The 21,018-nt window shown below is 39.0% G+C and overlaps 1 protein-coding gene across 1 annotated transcript; it reads left to right on the top strand.

Moving 5' to 3' along the window:
* Nucleotides 1-813: 813 nt before the first annotated feature.
* On the top strand, nt 814-20,026 carry npc1l1 (NPC1-like 1). Its single transcript, XM_017468404.3, has 19 exons — nt 814-1,038; nt 3,468-4,785; nt 5,611-5,875; nt 5,987-6,087; nt 6,173-6,345; nt 6,584-6,712; nt 7,169-7,351; nt 7,589-7,703; nt 8,206-8,471; nt 8,656-8,745; nt 9,082-9,272; nt 12,035-12,162; nt 12,282-12,411; nt 13,016-13,074; nt 14,355-14,505; nt 16,316-16,547; nt 17,032-17,145; nt 17,346-17,508; nt 17,977-20,026. Exons 1-19 carry the CDS (start codon nt 976-978, stop codon nt 18,225-18,227), a joined length of 4,122 nt encoding a protein of 1,373 aa, XP_017323893.1. The 5' UTR covers nt 814-975; the 3' UTR covers nt 18,228-20,026.
* The last annotated feature ends 992 nt before the right edge of the window (nt 20,027-21,018 follow it).

Genomic DNA, 21,018 nt, shown 5'->3' with positions numbered 1-21,018 from the left:
GCACAAATATATAAACAAAAAGCAAACTAACAGGCAAAGAAACATTAGATAAAAAATTATTTGTTTTTTTTTTCTATCTCTGTACTTTTGGGCTCGTATTTAGACATATATATTATTATTATTATTATTATTATTATTATTATTATTATTATTATTATTATTTTATTTTTTAAAATTTATTTATTTTTTATTCTGAGCTGATCCTGGGTATCGCCTCTAGTTGGAACTTTTAAAAAGATTTATTTATCATTTTAATCAAACTATGATCAAATTATGATGTTTTTAATTTATGATAATAATATATTAACCGTTCACCTATTAGCATGTATGATATATCCTTTATTGGAAAGTCTTCCCTCAGTTTTCCAAATGCTGAGAGACAGCATATCCTAGTTTGTTGTTTAATGGTTATAACCAATTTTATGGCTTATAACATTTTTATTGGGTATAAAGATTTCTTCTAAATGAATACGATAGAACAAGGCACTGTGTATTTAAATGCGTCCGATCAAATTTTCTTTTTCAGCTCCGAGTATCAGTTTCGAGGATTTGAGTATCGGTGTTGCGTTCATCATCACCAGAAAAATAAACAACCAAACTTTTTTTCTGGAACAGAGGAATATACGAGTGTCGTGGAATTCTCTTTTTCTTTTTTTCTCTCGATTTTTTTTGGACAGCAGATGTTTTTTTGTTTGCTTCACTGATGCCTGGCTTTCAGTGTCCACCCACAAGTTAATTATCAAACGTGTGCATTAGGTTTGTGCGTTGTGATTGGCACTGAACAAATCAGGCCAGATAAGAAACAGGTCATAGTCGATATCTCATACGCCACCGAAGAGGGCTGAAAGTACCACCTCATTATTTATTCCTAATTTATCACGTATCCGTGGATACCGGTTTATCCCATCCCTCTTATCTCTGTTGGTTCTCTCTCTGTTGGATGTAACACTCCATTTACTTTCAGAACGTGACAGAATGGGGGTCCTGGCAAAGAAGTGGGACGACGGATTTATCTTTCTAACACTGGCTGCATATTGGGTATGTCTTCTTGAAAATATATATATGTTTGTACTGTGCAGGTGAAAGACTTTCATTTTAACACCATGTGTTAACTTTTTTGGGGAAACTTAAAGCTATGTGGTAGGAAATTCAAAGTAAATCTAAGAAGGGAACAAGTGAATGGGAACATTTGCTACGTTTGACTGTTTTGGAAATTTCAGCGTTAGTAAAAAAAAAAAATGGCAGAAAGGTTCATCATTTTAATCTGGAATTTGTAGAATGTAGTATGTTTGAATTAAAATTTACTCTATTTATGTACAGTCTTAAGTGTTTTACTCTCAAACTGCATCTGCCTTTAATAGAGTATACATTTATACATTTGTATGGACTATAGGATTGAAGAGTAGACAGTTAATAAGTCATTAATTGCAAACATTTCTTTGTCTTTATTTATGTATTTATTTATTTATTTATTTTTAAGTAGAATATTTGTTTAATGTTAAATAGTATTAAGCACATCATTTTTCTCCTTAAATTTCCAATCTGATTTATCTGTCACTCTTACAGCTACCGAGTCTGATCACAAGAATACTCTGCTGTCATGGATACCAAATAATTGCAAACACGACGCAGGTTTATCCAAAAACTTTTTTTTTTGTTAAATATAGGTATGCCATAATTATTGGCACAACTATGAATTTATATGAGAGAAATATATTTGAAGTATATTCCCACTGATATTTAAAAAAAAAAAATAATAATAAAAAAAAATTGTACACCTGGGTGACTAGGAACAGGAAATTGTTCAACCATGACACAGGGGAATAAATAGGAAGTAACACATAGGCCAAATCCCCTTAGTCATTCATAACAACGGGTAAGACCAAGGAATATCGCTGTGACGTGCGGCAAAAGGTTGTAGAGCTTCACAATATGGGGCGTGTCTATAAGAAAATAGCACAAGCGTTGAAAACGCCCATTTCCACCATCAGGGCGATAATTAAGACGTTCCAGTCGACTGGAAATGTTATGAATCGATCTGGAATTGGACGTGTGTCTGTATCGTCTCCACGCACTGTGAAGAGGACGGTTCGAGTGGATAAAAAATCTCCAAGGATCACAGCTGGAGAACTGCAGAAATTAGTCGTGTCTTGTGGTCAGAAAGTCTCCGAAACTACAATCTGAAGTCACCGACATCACCACAAGTTGTTTGGAAGGGTTTCAAGAAAAAAAGCCTCTACTCTCATCCAAAAACAAACTCGAGCGTCTTCAGTGTGCCGACACTACTGGAACTTCAAATGGGATCGGGTTCTACGGTCAGATGAAACCAGAATAGAGCTTTTTGGCAGTAGAGGAGGTTTTGGCGCACACAGAGAGGTAGCCATATGGAAAAGTACCTCACGCCCATGGGTAAATATGGTGGTGCCTCTTTAGAGGACCTGGACATTTTGTTAGGATACCTGGCATCATGGACTCTATCAAATATCAACAGATATTAAATGAAAACCTGACTGCCTCTGCCAGAAAGCTTCAAATGGGCCGTGGATCTTCCCGCACGACAATGATCCAAAACATACATCAAAATCAACAAAAAAAATGGTTTACTGACAAAAAATAAAGGTCCTGCCATGACCATCCCAGTCCCCTGACTTGAAACCCAGTGAAAACCTGTGGGGTGAACTGAAGAGGAGAGTCCACCAGCGTGGACCTCGAGGTGTGAAGGATCTGGAGAGAACAACTGCATGTCCCAAAGTGGTTGCCTCTTATACCACAGCAATTTTTCTCTCTGGAAGTTATTAACACAAAAAGAGTAAAACAAATTTAAACAAAAGATCAAAAGGTTAAACAATAAAAACAAATTTTCACAGTCTTCTTTGCTCATATTCACCAAGGGTGCAAATATTAGCAGAGGACACTATATTTACTATAAATGCTGAAATTTTGGGAATAAATATAAATGAAGACAACTTAAATTGACAAAAAAAAAAAAAAGAAGCTAATCCCTGAAATTCACGGCATGCTAATCTATTTAACATCGTACAAGTTTTGTTTCATTATATGACCTCGTATATCTTATCATTGCTACTTATTTATGACTCCTTGTAGGGAGCATCCGTCGGAACAAGGAAAACAAATGAGTTGGCATGAAACAAAGTTTCAATAGCTGCAAAAGTCATCTCAAACCCTCTAGCCTATCTACACACAGTATACAGTATACACAAAATAATATATGCATATTTCCTTGCTTTGCCAAGTTTTGTTTCTACTTTGGTGTTTATCAGTCAGTAAAGATTGGAGTGATTTGCTACATGTCATTGTAAAAATCTGTAAAAAATTTGTGCAAACAGATTTGTTTGGCTGTGCGACACTGACACAACCTCCACACACCCAAACACACAATTAGTGGTCAATACGTAATGCGTAAAAATGAGACCTGTTTCAAATCCTTCTCGTCACATCTGTTGCAGGTGCTTTGTGATGCTCAGCCTCAACCCGGTTTCTGTGTGATGTATGACGAATGTGGTCTAAACCCCAACGTAGCAGGGTCCCTGATCCCTGCAAAAATACCCTGCAAAAGTTATCAGCAAGCAAGTTCAGTGGTAGGTCAACACTACCAGCTATTGAAGGAAATCTGTCCTATGTTGGACAGAGGTGAGGGGGAAACATTTGCCTGCTGCACCAGTACTCAACTGCACGCCCTGAAAAACAGCCTGTCGCTATCCAAAGCTGTGCTACTTCGCTGCCCATCCTGTGCTTATAATTTTGCCCACCTGCACTGCATCACCACCTGCAGCCCCAACCAAAGCCAGATAATCAACATCACCGAAACCGTGAACGTCACAATTAACGGAGTGCCGAAAGATGCCGTGGTTGCATACCAGGCCTACGTTTCCACCAGGTTCTCCGATGCATCCTTCAGGTCCTGCCAGAATGTACGTATTCCATCAACAGGTGGATACGCTATCGCTACCATGTGTGGCCGATATGGTCATAAGCTGTGCACGCCTCAGCGCTGGTTAGATTTCCAAGGTGACACAAGCAACGGTCTGGCTCCACTTGATATTGATTTTAGACTCATACCACCTGGCGAGATGTCACAGGTACCAGCAGGAATGGTTCCATATGCGGGCTTGGCTATAGGCTGTAATGAATCATCACCCACTGGGGAAGAAGAGTGCTCTTGCCAGGACTGTCTAGATGCTTGCCCTTCAGTTCCTCCACCTCAACCTATACCTGAGGAGACCAGCTTCATGGTCGGTGAAATGAATGGCATCCTCTTCATATGCCTCCTTATCTTTATATTTTTGTCCCTCCTGTTCTTCGGTTTCCTTCTGGCTAAGTTACTTTTCCAGACCCGCAAGAGTAAGATGTCAACGTTGGGCAAGGACAAAAATGCAAATGAAGTAGACCTTAACCAAACAGTGGAGCCCAAAGACGTCACATGCTCCGATCGTGCAAGTCTGGCCACTCAAGAATTCCTGGGTTCACACTTTCAGATTTGGGGAACTATAATGGCTAGATACCCAAAGACCGTGATCATTGTATGTCTAGTAGCAGTGGTTGCATTTTCAACTGGGCTGATGTACATAGAACTGACCACAGATCCTGTTCAGCTTTGGTCGGCTCCCGACAGCCGTGCTATGCGTGAGAAGGACTTCCATGACCAGCATTTTGCCCCCTTCTTTCGTACCAACCAACTGATTCTGACAGCTCCAGGCAGAAAAGGCTATGTGTATGATTCCTTGCTATTTGGCAAAGCAAACTTCAGTGGCCTCATCTCTAAAGGTTAGTATTCAATTCAAGCGTCTCAGAGCTGAATTAAAATGGCTTTAGGTATGTCAGCTAGGAAGCTTAGAGATACTTAGCACAGTAACACAACATACTGGTTTTCAGTGCCAGTCCCGAGGGCCGCTACATTCTAAACATTCTAATCTAACTTATACCACAGAGCTGGCGTATTCTTGATTCTGATTGGGCAGGGAGTGTTGAAAAATTGTACAATAACAGCTAGTCGTGCTGGCTGTAATGCAAATCACAGGTTTATATCAGTGCACCCGGTCTAATATGTTATCATTTCCATAGTAACAGCTAATGAACAGGGACTAGTCTAATAATAAACCAATTTTTAAAAATGTTTTGTTATTTAACAAAGAAAACCATCTTAATCGGTAATGTAAAGTTTTCTGTAAACAACAACAACAAAAAACAACAACGTTTGTTTAACATTACGGAAGGAGTCACCAGTGTCAGCACTTTGTAACAGTTTTTACAACACTTTGTAGTTTTCCACCACGGGAAACTCATCATGTCAGAGGACTTGACAACCTGCAGTTTTTTTGTGTTAACTAACTTCACCACGGAGAGAAAAGAGAAAGTGGTGAAGGAAGTGCGACATTAACAAATTGCTGTAGTATAATTGTATTTCCCCAGTGGTAAGCCGCTTTGGATAAAAGCGTCCGCTAAATGAATAGATGTAAATGTAAATAAATGTATAAGAGAAATAAAACACAGCTGATACCTTAATACTATAACATCTTACAGTAGATACGATTAATACAAAAACCTCTTTTAAGCGATTCCGTAACACTAAAAGTCTTGCTCTTTTCCCAGACCTCATCGTTCAACTATTGGCGCTTCAAGAGAGAATTCAGGCAATCGAGTTCTGGTCTGACGATCTTAACAAAACCGTTAGCCTTAAGGACGTGTGCTATGCTCCGCTCAATCCAGAAAACCCCGCTCTTTCTGACTGTGCTGTCAACAGCCTTCCTCAATACTTCCAAAACAGCATCGATAATCTGAACGCGAAGGTTAACATGACCGAGCTAGGTGTGACTAAAGAAGTTGACTGGAGAGATCATTTCATCTACTGCGTCAAGTAAGTCTCATTTAGGTTGCAACTTATTAACGGTCTCACGTAGTATTGGAAGACTCTGCATGTTGCCGATATCTTGCCGATGGATTTAACCTTGATTTGTCTTCTGCACAGCTCTCCGTTGTCTTTTAAAGACATCACTGCGCTCGGAATGAGCTGCATGGCTGACTACGGAGGACCCGTGTTTCCCTTCTTGGCTGTGGGAGGATACAATAGTAAGATAGACAGCGAGACACACGGTCATTGTCACATGGTTCGTTCAATGGGTAATTGATTTTATGAGCTATGACTTGCTTTCAGATGAAGACTACACAAATGCTGAAGCGTTCATCGTCACGTTTTCTCTGAATAACTATCCACGCGAACACCCAAAGTTCAAAGTGGTGCAAGAATGGGAATCCAGATTCCTAGACATTGTACAGGCGTACCAGAAAGATCCCAGCACAAACTTTACGTTCGCCTACATGGCTGAGGTGAGCTTAGAAATGTTGCATTTATACGCTGAATGTATTATAAATTCATCTCCACACAATTCTCATGAACATGAATTTTGCACCGAACCAAGGGTTAGTCATTGCATTTCTTTTTTTTAAAAAAAAACAAAAAAACCCAACTTAGATACCAACCAAGATAACCAACTTTCTCCTTCTCAAGTCTCTCAATGTATACTTTGTTTTCCTAATTCCAAATACTTTATTGCCCGCCCCGTAGAGATCTTTAGAGGATGAAATCAACAGAACTACAATAGAGGATATCCCCATCTTTATGATCAGCTACGCAGTCATCTTTTTGTACATCGCCGTGGCTCTGGGGGAATACTCATCCTTCAAACGCATTCTGGTGAGTCAGCAGGTTCTCATTCATTCATATTCGTAGGATCTGTGGTTAAACGTTTAAGGTGAGGCCCGGGGTGAGGTTAGCGCTCTTGATTTTCAAACAGTCGAACAAAATCACAATTACTTGGCGTAATTCCCATCAACTCATTGCTGTCAATGCAACAGCCCCGTACGAGTTACAGATTCCCCTTAGTGGAAAGTCCCTCAGTCTCAACCCCATACTGAAAGTGGAAGAATGAATAATGAATGGATGGGAAGTACCAACATATCTAATCATAACACTGCATTGATTATACTAAAATTGCTTAAGTGGTTATACAGTTGGTTAATGTCTTAATAAATAACCTAACACCCTCTAAAGAAGAAATATAGCGGGACTGGAATGACGTACAGGGAAGCACTGATTTGATTTCTTTTACTGAACTGATTTCCTTGTCGTCATATTTGTGCCAATTACCAGGTGGACTCCAAGTTCCTTGTTGGCCTGGGGGGTATATTGGTAGTAGGCTGCTCGGTCCTGGCCTCCATGGGTTTCTATGCTTGGATAGGAGTCCAGTCTTCGCTAGTCATTCTGCAGGTTGTTCCCTTTCTAGTCCTGGCTGTTGGAGCTGACAACATCTTCATCTTTGTTCTGGAGTATCAGGTATCGCTCTCAAATCAGTTCGGAACTGCCGATCTTTAGTGCTTGACTTGTCCATTTATATTTCTTGAACGGTGTAGCCGAGCACTATCAGGTTTATCTTCTCCTTGCATAGCTTTATCTCACCATTCCTTTCATTATCATTTTCAGGTTTTTTTTTTTTTTTTTTAAATCTCTACCTTATAATCTTTATCTTCTTTCCCATGACACTGAGGGAATTTGCGGTATCTGTATTTTCAGAGAGACATACGCCGACCAGGAGAGCAGCGGGAGGAGCAGATTGGTCGAGTCCTTGGCAATGTCGCTCCCAGCATGCTCCTTTGCAGCATGTCAGAATCAGTCTGCTTCTTTTTTGGTAAGTTATCCCAAGAGATATGAGCGGTGTGTCAAAAAGAATCCACACAGGTGCACAGGTCAACCCTGGTCATGGACACTACCGTAGCTTCACACCCACTTCAACTCAGGAAGGCATATTCATAAACCATGATAAGCTTAGAAAACCTTTAACAAAGAATGCTGTTTATTTGAAGATCGTGTTAGGTTTTTTTTTTTTTTTTTTTTTGCCACAGAGTTACGTTCAACACGTTTGGCACAAATCTAATCCCAGACAAACCCATTCTGCCATTCTGGCAGCAGCCGGAATCAACCAACTGATATGATCTAGTATCACTAGTAATATGATTTACATCTGTTGCTCAGGAGGTCATCATGATCCGTGCATATTGTTTTAGTGCCCGTATTAGATGATAATGAAGTATACACAGGGGTTACATATACCGTGTCGCATACACTCTCCCAGTATTCTCCTAATACTCAATAGCGTGTGTGTGTGTGTGTGTGTGTGTGTGTGATTCCAGGTGCTTTGAGTACAATGCCTGCCGTGAAGTCTTTTGCGCTCTACGCTGCTTTAGCCGTCCTCATGGACTTTGTGCTGCAGATGACTGCGTTCGTGGCACTGCTGTCTCTCGACGCTCGCCGACAAGATGCCAATCGCTGTGAAATAGCTTGCTGTGTGACTGTAAAGAAACCACGTCCTTCCAAACCCAACGAGGGCTTCCTCCTCCCTCTAATGCGGAAATATTATGCCCCAGTACTGCTCCACCCCATCTCCAGGATAGTAGTGGTATGACCTATTACACAAAAAAACCCCTTTCAGCTTATGGATCGAATGTAGATGGAACATACTGAACCTTTAAGTTAAAGTTAAAATCCCTTCACAAGAACAAACATTGCCTTACACTGCCGTACATGTCGATGTATACTATAGTATATAAGGTTGACATGCTCTGCTTTGCTCCCCTGTGCAGATCATTCTGTTCCTCTTCATGTTCTGCGCCTCCATCTTCCTTTTGTTCCATGTGAAGGTGGGCTTGGATCAGGAGCTGGCCATGCCATCAGTAAGTGCAAATCAATAAGTAACAACTTAAACGTGGACCTGTGCGGTGGACGTTCCAAATGATGTTTATTTAACAAAGAAAATCGTATATAATCGTGTACATGATGAAGAGACGTTTCCTATCAGAGCACTTATCCCCCAAGGGATTTATTGTTTAAATGTTGCCGTCTAGCCTTCATTAAATCTGTTGAATACTTTCGTAACGTTCTCTGTTAGCTGACTGCTTGGGGGGTTGGCTGTTCTAGCTTTTCTTACAAGTCGGTAAGTTTGAAGCCGGTCTTAATGAGATATCCGAAACTGGAGCTCACCGTTCCTGTTGCCCTGTCCACTTTCACAGGACTCCTACATGTTGACCTACTTTGCATACTTGTACAAGTACTTTGAGGTGGGGGTTCCCGTATATTTTGTCACAACAAGAGGCTTCAACTTCGAAAATGTCACTGGCATGAACGCAGTGTGTTCCAGCGTCGGCTGTGACCAGTTCTCCCTCACCCAGAAGATCCAGTACGCCACGGCGTTTCCTGACAGGTGAGTGACCACGATTAATATTCGAACGTGCTCCATTCGGTTGAGAACTTTTCTCATGGTTTGCTTAATTTTGGAGAGAGTAGGGGTTCTTGAGTGGCACACTGTAGTCCGGAGATCACGATGCCACAGCCATCCGTGGTTGGGAGTCCAAGAGAGCAAAATTGGCCATGCTCTCAGGGAGGCTATACTCTCTCTCCCCTATCAAACACAACACCACTAGCCAACGATGGCCGTCTGTGAGCTCACGCATGCATAAGTAGGCGGCTGGCGCTTTTCTTCCGAGTGTATTATAGAAGAAGAATAATTAAAATAAAATAATAAAAATAGTTATAGCAGGATGTGGGAGACTGAAAATAAAGCTAATCACATAGTTTTGTATTGAATTAAACGCAGTGCTCCCACAGTGTTTCATACTATGGTAGTATAGTATATAAACAAAGAGGGCCTTGACAAAAGGAGGCCTTTGATTAGATATATCCATTAATTTCCCTCATTCAGCTAACAGCACCTAGCAGGCAATTTCTTGAGATATTTAGGATATCAAGATAGCAGGATATTGTTTGTTAAATTTAAATCACTTTAGCCTAATTAAAATGTGAAAGTGGTCGATCTATTTAATTAAGATGCGTGTTTTTGGTTTGATTTTAATCGATTTTTTAAAAATACATTTCTACATGTCAGATTAGACAATTTACTATTATGCTAATTTAAGAGTTAGCCAGTATACTACAGTGCCAGTTCTAGGTTTCCCTGATTAATATTAGCTTGCAGGTTATTCCCTTTACAGCAGTCCTAACAGTTATCTTAACCTGTTTACTATAACGCTAATTTGGAGGTTATTCTCGTTACCGTAATGCTAGCTGCTGAACTCACCTGTTTACTATAACGCTAATTTGGAGGTTATTCTCGTTACCGTAATGCCAGCTGCTGAACTCACCTGTTTACTATAACGCTAATTTGGAGGTTATTCTCGTTACCGTAATACCTGCTGCTGAACTCACCTGTTTACTATAACGCTAATTTGGAGGTTATTCTTGTTACCGTAATGCCAGCTGCTGAATTCACCTGTTTACTATAACGCTAATTTGGAGGTTATTCTTGTTACCGTAATGCCAGCTGCTGAATTCACCTGTTTACTATAACGCTAATTTGGAGGTTATTCTTGTTACCGTAATGCCAGCTGCTGAACTCACCTGTTTACTATAACGCTAATTTGCAGGTTATTCTCATTACCGTAATGCCAGCTGCTGAATTCACCTGTTTACTATAACGCTAATTTGGAGGTTATTCTCGTTACCGTAATGCCAGCTGCTGAATTCACCTGTTTACTATAACGCTAATTTGGAGGTTATTCTCGTTACCGTAATGCTAGCTGCTGAATTCACCTGTTTACTATAACGCTAATTTGGAGGTTATTCTCGTTACCGTAATGCCAGCTGCTGAATTCACCTGTTTACTATAACGCTAATTTGGAGGTTATTCTCGTTACCGTAATGCCAGCTGCTGAATTCACCTGTTTACTATAACGCTAATTTGGAGGTTATTCTCGTTACTGTAATGCCAGCTGCTGAATTCACCTGTTTACTATAACGCTAATTTGGAGGTTATTCTCGTTACCGTAATGCTAGCTGCTGAACTCACCTGTTTACTATAACGCTAATTTGGAGGTTATTCTTGTTACCGTAATGCCAGCTGCTGAATTCACCTGTTTACTATAACGCTAATTTGGAGGTTATTCTCGTTACCGTAATGCCTGCTGCTGAATTCACCTGTTTACTATAACGCTAATTTGGAGGTTATTCTCGTTACCGTAATGCCTGCTGCTGAATTCACCTGTTTACTAATGCTAGTTTGGAAGTTATCCTCACTGATACACATTTCTACCTTTGACCATTTAAGTTATAATTCTGACCTTGGGCTTAATAAGGTACTTTATCTTCTGACAGGAGCTTTATCTTCTTCATTTATAGCAGTGTTAAAAAATGTTGCTCTGGGCAAGAGCCAAAAAAAGGTCCAAATTAACAGAGACGTGTATTATTACATTTAATGTTCTGATGTGAAGACGGTAGAAATCGAAGTCAGTTACTGTAGCAGTATTAAGCTTATGCATTTAGCTAGCGTGTGATGTTTTTCTCTTCAGTTTTTCATCACGTACCTGTTTCTGCTCTTAGACCTGGAATTTTTGCTGCTTTGGTCATTTTCGAAAGATGCCAATGAACATAGCGTTGTTAAGGTATAGCTAATAAAGCTTTAACAGCTGTTGCGTAAGGAGATAAGTGTAACCTACAGAGTCTGTAAAATAGTTCCTCAGAACTTTGTAATTGTCGTTTTCCTGGAAGATTTCTTCTCGTTTCTTCAAATGTTTCTTCAAATGTTTTCTTTTTTTTAAAATTTATTTAATTATTATTATATATGACATTTGTTTTCATTATTATTTATTCTATTATGTATTACTCGTGTTAGAAGTATATTTCTCAACCAAGACTCAAGACTCATTCTTCACTAATATACAGCTGAAAAATGTGCTCTCAATGACTGAAAGCTCTAAACATTAAGTGTTGACCGAAAATTAAAAACAGAAACAGACATAAAAACAACAGCAACAAAAAAAGACATTTAAATATTAAAATAGATTTTCATTTCATATAGTGTTTCCTCAAAAAGCCCAGTTATGTATTTGCAATCATTTGTTTGTATTAAATTTTCTGATTGTTGAACAAAATGGCCTTTTTTTTTTTTTTTTTTTTTTTTTTTTTGCGCAGATCCTACATAGCTATCCCAGCATCCTCCTGGGTAGACGATTTCATCGACTGGCTGAATCCTCAGACTCGATGCTGTCGGATTTACTCCTTCGGCCCCAACGCAGGGAAATTCTGTCCCGCTAGTGAGAGTGTGTATCAGCTCACGGCACACACTGGAATAACACACAGTATTTGGATTTGCAGTAGTGTTGGTGTTTGATCGATATACTATATAATTTATAAAGTTACTGTACTGTTTTATCTCAAGGTGCCCTCATGTGTTTGACGAAGTGTATGGAGTCCCCATCCAATGGCCTCCTGCGTCCAACCGTAGAGGAGTTTAACAAGTATCTCCCCATCTTTCTCACCAACCGGCCAGACTTACAGTGTCCCAAAGGGTGGGTGGTGGTCGTCTTAAGTTGTTCTGCGTATGTGGTTTGTGATCGACAAAAGGACACAGAAGTGCTAAAATCTATAAGTGCTTCAGTACATTAGAACTGATTTGGATGCAAATAAAGTTCCGACTTCATTTATATGTTTGAAATATATACAAATCTATTTAAATACTGCATATTTATTCTGGTAGTTATTATTATTTTTTATGTGTGTATAATTATTATTCCATTATTGAACAGAACTGCATCCTTTGGTATCACTGTAGATTTATGATTTGGCTATGAGCTTCCCTTATTTGTAAGCTACTTGAAGCATCATTCAGGGCAAGTTATTATTATTTTTATATATATATATATATATATATATATATATATATATATATATATATATATATATATATATATATATATAAATGGTGATTTAAATTAAACCATTAAATCATTAACTTTGTCTTTGCTAAAGTACTCGTTAGTTTTATTTCTGTTTCATGAACAACACTGCATTAGCATACTTCTTGTTTCTCAGGTTGGATTCTAAAGAGAATGCTTAGGAAAGAACATTTGTGCCAAGCTTTTGTCATTTTATTGTTTTTTTTCCCCCTCATAGTGGTTTGGGGGCTTACGACACAGCTGTGGTCCGGGACAATGTGACGGGAGAAATATTAGGTGAGGTGACAAAAACTTACCTAATAAATTAAGTCCAAGCACTAAATGTATACAGTAAACACTAACTTAAAAACTAGTACTATAGTGAAAAGACTAATAATAAAAAGAAAAACCCTAGGATTAGAATAAACAGACTAACCTAACAATTAGCATTACAGTGAACAGACTACCCCCCCCCCCCCAAAAAAAAAACAACCCCAAAAACCCCCTAGCATTAAACAGTCTAACCTAAAAAGTAGCATTAGAGTAAACAGACTTAAAAAAAAAACAACCAACCAAACAAAAAAAACAACTTAGCATTTATTCAGACTAACCTAAAAATCAGCATTAGAGTAAACAGACTACCCCCCCAAAAAAAAACAAACAAACAAACAAACAAAAAAACAACCTAGCATTAAACAGTCTAGCTAAAAATTAGCATTAGAGTAAACAGACTACCCCCCCCCCAAAAAAACCAAACAAACAAACAAAAAAAAAAACCTAGCATTAAACAGTCTAAGCTAAAAATTAGCATTAGAGTAAACAGACTAACCCCCCCCCAAAAAAACAAACAAAAAACAACCTAGCATTAAACAGTCTAAGCTAAAAATTAGCATTAGAGTAAACAGACTAACCTAAGAATTAACATTATAGTAAACAGACTAACCCAAAGACTAATATTATAGTAAACAGACTAACCTAAAAACTAGCATTATAGTACACACATTAACTTAAGAATTAACATTATAGTAAACAGACTAACCTAAAAACTAGCATTATAGTACACACATTAACTTAAGAATTAACATTATAGTAAACAGACTAACCTAAAAACTAGCATTATAGTACACACATTAACTTAAGAATTAACATTATAGTAAACAGACTAACCTAAGAATTAGCATTACAGTAAACAGACTAACCCCTAACATTAGCATTAGAGTAAGCAGATGAACCCAAAAACTAGCAGTAAAGTAAACTGACTAACCTAAACATTAGCATTAGAGTAAAACGATTAGCAATAAATAAATAAACCTAGCATTATTGTAAAGTAAATCACTAGGAACTAACATTAAGAAACAATAATTAAACTAAACTAAACTTTCTCTCAGCCTTTATCTGTATTTCTATGTCTCTCATTTCTCGCTCAAGCTCTCATTCTCTCTTAGGTTCAGTGTAGAATTTTTAGCATGACTGTATGTACCGCAACATTTCCATAGCATCAGAAATATTGATGGAGTGATGAACTATAAAGATAACTCTAATAATAAATCTCTCTCTCTCTCTGTATGTGTCTGCAGCATCTCGGTTCATGGCGTATCACACTCCGCTCACTAACTCGCAGGAGTTTACAGCGGCTCTACTCATGGCGAGAGAAATCGCCCACAACATCACCATGGCTATGAGAAATGTGCCAGGCACGGCTCCTGACTTCGAGGTCTTCCCCTATACGTGAGCAACTCATTTCTACCTTTCACCCTTTTGCATGTCTATCTCTATCTCTGTATCTCTGACCGTGACACAGTCACTCTGTGATAAGACATGACATGATTATTTGATTATGGCACTATACAAACGATAAGCTAGAGCTATTTTAGAAAGCTAAGATATGCAAGGACGAGTCCGTTACCAGCATTAGTTACGGGGAAAAAAACGTTTTTGTGTGCAGAATCCGCTCGGTTCATATACAGCTTTGCAGGCTCGGGGAGTGACGGAATACATAACGTAACGCCGTTACGTAATCGGGACACACACAAAAAAACGCTACCTGTAATCCATCTAAAAAACAAAGTAATCAGATTACAGGTACATTTTGTAAAAAAGAAGAAAAAAAATGGGAATACTATCAGGATACATTTTTTTTTCCATTTAAATCCAAAGAAATGAATCTTTTGACATAACACAATTATAGACAGCGGATTGATTATAGTTCTGGTTCTCGCTTGCCAGTCGTGACTCATATGAGCAACCTCCTACTGCACGCGTTCGATAAATTGTGGCAAAGTTAATTTGGTAGAAATGAACACAGACCGTTCTCTGAAATGCCTTTGTTAGGGTGACCGTAAGTCACGTAAATTTTACAAAATGTCCGGGATTCGGCTTTAGTTTCGTTATGATGTGCTTATGGTCTGATGCTGCATGATGTGTGCGCATGTTTGCATTGCTTTCATGCCTCTCTGTAATTCCCGCCTTCACACACACACACACACACACACCAACTGGTCGATTATAAAAAGCTTGCACCAACTATTGGCCAAATTCCTGCCTCTCGACCGCTAGCCTACTCTCAGCGGACGCGCGAAGACGGAGCGCTGTTCTGCATGGCCATATAAGGTCATTTTAAATTTCATGTTATTGTATAACATTCTGTCGCCCTTCAAATGTGTAAATAATGTCTTTTACAGTGTATTAACATCTGCATTCAGGTGTCCTCTTTTTGTAAAACCAGGATATGGTCAACCTCGACTTTTGTGATGTAATGTTACCCGCACCGGGGACAGGGATCTGTTATCGATTCATTTATCTTCTGAAAACAAATCCAAATAGTGAACATGTTTTTAAGCTCTAAAATAAGCGCTAAATAAAAGTATTGTAGATCACATTGCTTTTCTCTTGAGTTTATTTACATATGTGACCTTGACGTAATCCAAATATGATCAGATTACATTACTTTCCTATTGAGATGCATGGATCGGGTTAGTGATGACATTTTTCATGAAGTAATTTGAAGCTATAAAGGACGACATTTTTAAAGTATAGAAGCGATAATGTATTACAATAAGTTAATTAATGATTGTCGGAGCTGTTGTTACAGAAGATTAATCAACACCGTCTGACCAATCAGAGGCGGAGAATTCAGCAGCGCTGTGGTCATATTTATCGTTCGATTTGCTAGGTGAAGAACAAATGTAAAAACTCTGGCAAACATGAATCTGGAACTATATCGCCCCCTACTAACAGCACCGTTTTCTTCTATGTCAAGTGGCACGGATCATTTGAAAAAAAAAAACATTTCCGTAGACTAAAAGTAGTACCTTCGAACGCATAAATATTGTATTCTGCACATGTATTCAACAGTATAAAGTAGGTTAGCGGCACCATATTGAACATATTGACCATTTAGTTGTGAGGCTTTAATACGGTCAGCAATTCTCGCTACGTGTTAATGAAGTACATGAATTCGTCTCAGTTTTAAATAAATCGTTATGGATACTAATCATGAAATAACCATGAACTGAGTATTAATTTATCTCCTCTGCAGTGTGACGTACGTGTACTACGAGCAGTACATTAGCATTGTGAACGAGGGCCTGGTGAACCTCTCGCTCTGTTTGTTACCCACCTTCGTGGTGTGCTGTATCCTGCTCGGCATGGACCTGCGCTCGGGTCTCCTCAACCTCCTCACCATAGTGATGATCACCGTGGATACGGTGGGTGTCATGACGCTGTGGGGCATCGACTACAATGCCGTGTCGCTAATCAACCTCGTCACGGTGAGTGCAAAGGAAATAAAGGCTTTTGCAGCAGGCTTATAGCACAGTATCAAGAACATCAAATTCACTCTACGTATATATATCTATACATCTATATTATCAATCTATCTATCTATATATAGATACACTTTGGGGTGTGCTGTTATAGGAAAAGAATGAAAGATACGGTGCCGTGATACGGACGGGCGCGAATCCGATTGAATTGGAACCATACAGTTGATTATTTTCCCGTAACAGCACATCCTGAAGTGTTCTATTCCTCTTATACCTCTTATATTGTCAGAGCTGCTGCTGTTTAAAAAAAACCAAATAATCGACACCTTCTGACCAGTCAGATTTGAGAAATTGCTTCAACAGCACTGTAGCTATAGATTATATTTTAACACTACATATTAAGCACAGTACCTTGATAATGAACCGAGCTGGACGATGGTGTTGTGCTGTTATTTGTCCATCATGGTGTCTCCCGTCTCTCTTTCTCCAGGCCGTGGGGATTTCCGTGGAATTTGTGTCTCACCTAACGCGTTCTTTCGCCCTGAGCACTTTGCGCACTAAGGTGCAGAGAGCCAAAGATGCTACTGCTAAGATGGGCAGTGCGGTAAGTGCTTACTTATATATAAGTGTATATATATAGGGCCTTAAAGAAAAACTTAACCCTAACCATGAAACACATGAATTATATTTATATTGAAATATCAGTGGCGTGTTTAGTGATTCTGGTGTAAAGTAGCGTTCTTCCTGTGACGTATGCGTGAGGGTGCTTTGGCTGATTCAGGTACTGTGTGTCGTGTCCGATAGGTGTTTGCCGGCGTCGCTATGACCAACCTGCCTGGGATCATCGTGCTGGCATTTGCTAAAGCTCAGCTCATTCAGATCTTCTTCTTCCGGCTGAATCTGGTCATCACGCTGCTGGGAATGGCACACGGCCTCATCTTCCTGCCTGTGCTGCTCAGCTACTTTGGTATGACACACACACACACTTTCGGTTCGATCTCTTTTTCTTGCATCGCTAATTTCAAGGAAGCTTTTTAAGAATTATTTGAAACTCTGCTACTCTAGATTTAGGGTGAGATGATATTCCTGGCGTGGTGGTATACCGGGATGATCTGTTCTACCATGAACATTTACACAATGCTTCCACTTACATTGTTCATTAATGTCAACTTTTCTGTAAATATTTTTTGCAGTCTATATGAATTTCCCCCAGTACTATTCAATACTATGGGCTTCTTCGTGTAGATTCATGACTTTTAATCCCGGTTGTGTCCATTTCATTAACAAGTTGTTTCCCTACCATATATAGGAAAAGCTCAAGGGGGGGGGTGAATACTTATGCAAGCCTCTGTGTAACTAAATGGACATGGACAAACACATAGCACCTCTGTAAACTCCACATGTTCACTGAAACCTCTGTTGCATTTTTCTTCAGGCCCATCTGTAAACAAGGCCTTGCTGCTGGAGCTGCAGAATAAGAAAGACGTGGAAATGCAGCAGCGCAGCGCGGCAGTTTACGCCAACGGTGGCTTTGAAAAGCAGGAGAATCGCATCAGTTCAGAAACCGAAAACTCCACAACGCCGCACAACAGTGCTCCAGTAGTCCCAGAAAAGTTGGAGCAGGAGATAACGCTAGAACCGAGTACAGAGGAGGACACCAACCATATCCAGAGTAACACATTATAGTAGTTCTGGGATGACCTTCCTCTTCTGCTGCGCTTCTGATCTCCTGCTACGAGATCATTGGCGGCGAGAGAAAAGGATGGTTCATTAACAATAGGACCCTTTCATTATACACACTAGTGCAATATAAGGGTCAGGAGACCTGCTTTATAGGGATAAAGGTTTTTGTTTTTTTTTCCCACCTCAGCGACACAGTCGTGTGTTTCACCTGCTCTAACACACGGTCACTAAGCAGAACTTGGGCTTGGCGATGGAAACATCGCTTGATCGTAGAAGTTAAAACACCTGCTGGACATGTTTTTATATATTAACTTTTAAATGAACCATCGAAAGTAGTCACACAGCCAAGACATGACGCATTAGGCTTAAATTTCCATGCACAGATGTACACATGACGAACGTTGTATAAAAGAGTCATCGCTTGAACTGTATTTCTAAATCTGGTCTTACTATTTACAAATAACGCCTATTCAAAAGGAGCTACCAATTGCTAGCGGCTAGTAACTCAGTAAATCATTTAGACACAAAAAACAAAAATAGCCGTAGGGGACCAGAGACGAACCTGAAATTTGGACGGAAGTAAGTCCTCTCTAGTAGCATTCTGCTTGAAAAATTGTGAGTTATAACTGAGCCTATAAGTGGAACCGTGAGCAATCTCGAGCATTACGTTTGGACTTGTCTAGTCTACGAAACAAGAATGTGGTCTCTCTCTATATTTATATCTTCTAATGTGCTCCAGAGATCAGTTTTTGTTTCAAGGAGCTAGGCCCATCCTGAGCCGAGGTATCGAGGTTTCCGCAAACAGCTATATAACCAAAATTTGTGGCATGCCAAGCAAAGATGGCCGTTGCATGTAAACCTAATAAAAATGTAAAAAAAAAAAAAAAAAAGAACTCATGGTTTTGCAATGCCGATATATAGATATAATCACGCAAAAAAATATTCTGAAAAGTTAAAAACTTGTGACCCATATTTGACATGTTACATCTCACATAAAAACATAGCTTAGACTCAGAGGGAGCTAATTAGCTTAGCTAAAAATAATTACCTGCTACACACCAAGGCAGTTTTCTGCATAAATAAACTATCAAGATACAATGTATTGTCAATGTTAAGAATATAGTGTGAATTGAATACGGTATTACTTGAGTAATTGGTATAATTCACAAAACTCGCTAGGCCTAATTCTGCTTATTAAAGAACTTAGAGCGGGACAAACTGCAAACACACTGTCTTACGCCGCTGTAAAGTTGTTAACGTCTTCTTGAATGTCGAAGCTTGCCTCCTCGTGTCAGCCTGCACTCACGCTTCGTTATAGACTAACATTTTCATTTTTTTTTTTTTTGTTCGTTGTACTGTATTTTATTTAATTCCATTACATTTGCCTACAATGTCTTTTTGTTGAAACTCTACTGCTGCCATACACTCCAGTGAAAAGTGCTTGCTGTTTGTGTCATGTGATACATTAGTGCAATGAGAAGTGCACTCAGTGTATTTGTTCGTTTGTGTGCGTGCTTGCAAAATCATCAAACTGCCGATGTAGTGATACCTGCAAGTCGTTAAGAACGAGATCCAATAAACGACATAACCGGACTGGACCAGTTGTGGATGTGAAATAGCTATTGGGTTTTTGTGAACTGTAACCTCACAAGTCTGGCATTTTTAATCAGTAAAACAAAAGTCAAACAAAAATATATGTATTTTTAAAAACAATAAAACCCCTCCAATTGAAAGACATGTATTGCACAAATCTAAAGGTGAGCGCACTTTAAACAGCAAAGAATAAAAGGTATTTGTTCGGACCCCCGACATCTAACAAAATACTGAATATGTTTCAATTTTTAATGAAATTAAATAATCAACCAATAATATTAATTCAAGCATATTATTCACTTCAGCAGGAGAAGTGATTGTGGAGACAGTGTGTGTAAATGAATACGACCAAAGGGCAAGTATTAAATTTGTGGAAACCTGTTTCTGCCATTTGAAAAAGAGGGGAAAAAAAACAATTACTCGATAAATATGTTTTGCTATCTTAAGTTATCAACATTGACTTAATTGAAACTAATCCAAGTCCATAGACAGTGCCACAACAAAGGCGGGCGACATCACACAAGGATAATCCATAATCAAATATCCAGACACGGGCAAGAGTGAAAAAAATAACAAACTGCACAAACGTTGAAACGTCGACGTATCAGAGGCTTGGATCTAAAGTAAAAAATGCACAACTTGGACGAATGCTCGACTTTGCTTGGACACCCATGACATAGACGATCGATTACTAAACACAGAACAGGTGAACACAATAGGGCAACAATGCAGTGAAAAGACAGGAACAGAGACAGGGCTAAGACAAACAAACAAACAAACAAACAAAGGCACATAAATGTAAACAAAAGCACATGACAACAATTTTTCTATTAGAGTCTATTTATACGTGCAGTATATAAACATGTGAAAAGGTTTTCATTCAGGTTGACCTTTTTAACACTGTGCAGACCCACATCTGCACTCATTATCATTCTGATCGTATTTGGAACAGTTTTTTTTTTTTTTTTTGTCACCTTTAAGCTGCGTTATACTTGACGTGGAAACATGAATGCGTGCGTAAGCCACAACACGCCCACTCTCCCCACACGGTTTATCAGATTGCACACACCCGTTTGGCTTATTTGGAAAAGCAGTAAATCAAGGCATAATGTGATGAAAGGAAGAGAGTCACGCTTAATGAAACTGACTTGTTATTAAAAGCTTTTCAAAATGATTGTGATTTATGTGTCGACGTTTTTCT

Source organism: Ictalurus punctatus, chromosome 5, assembly GCF_001660625.3.
Source record: "Ictalurus punctatus breed USDA103 chromosome 5, Coco_2.0, whole genome shotgun sequence".
Classification (NCBI taxonomy): Eukaryota; Metazoa; Chordata; class Actinopteri; order Siluriformes; family Ictaluridae; genus Ictalurus; species Ictalurus punctatus.
The sequence above is the reverse complement of the archived record's forward strand: the minus strand, read 5'-3'. Positions and strand labels throughout refer to the sequence as shown.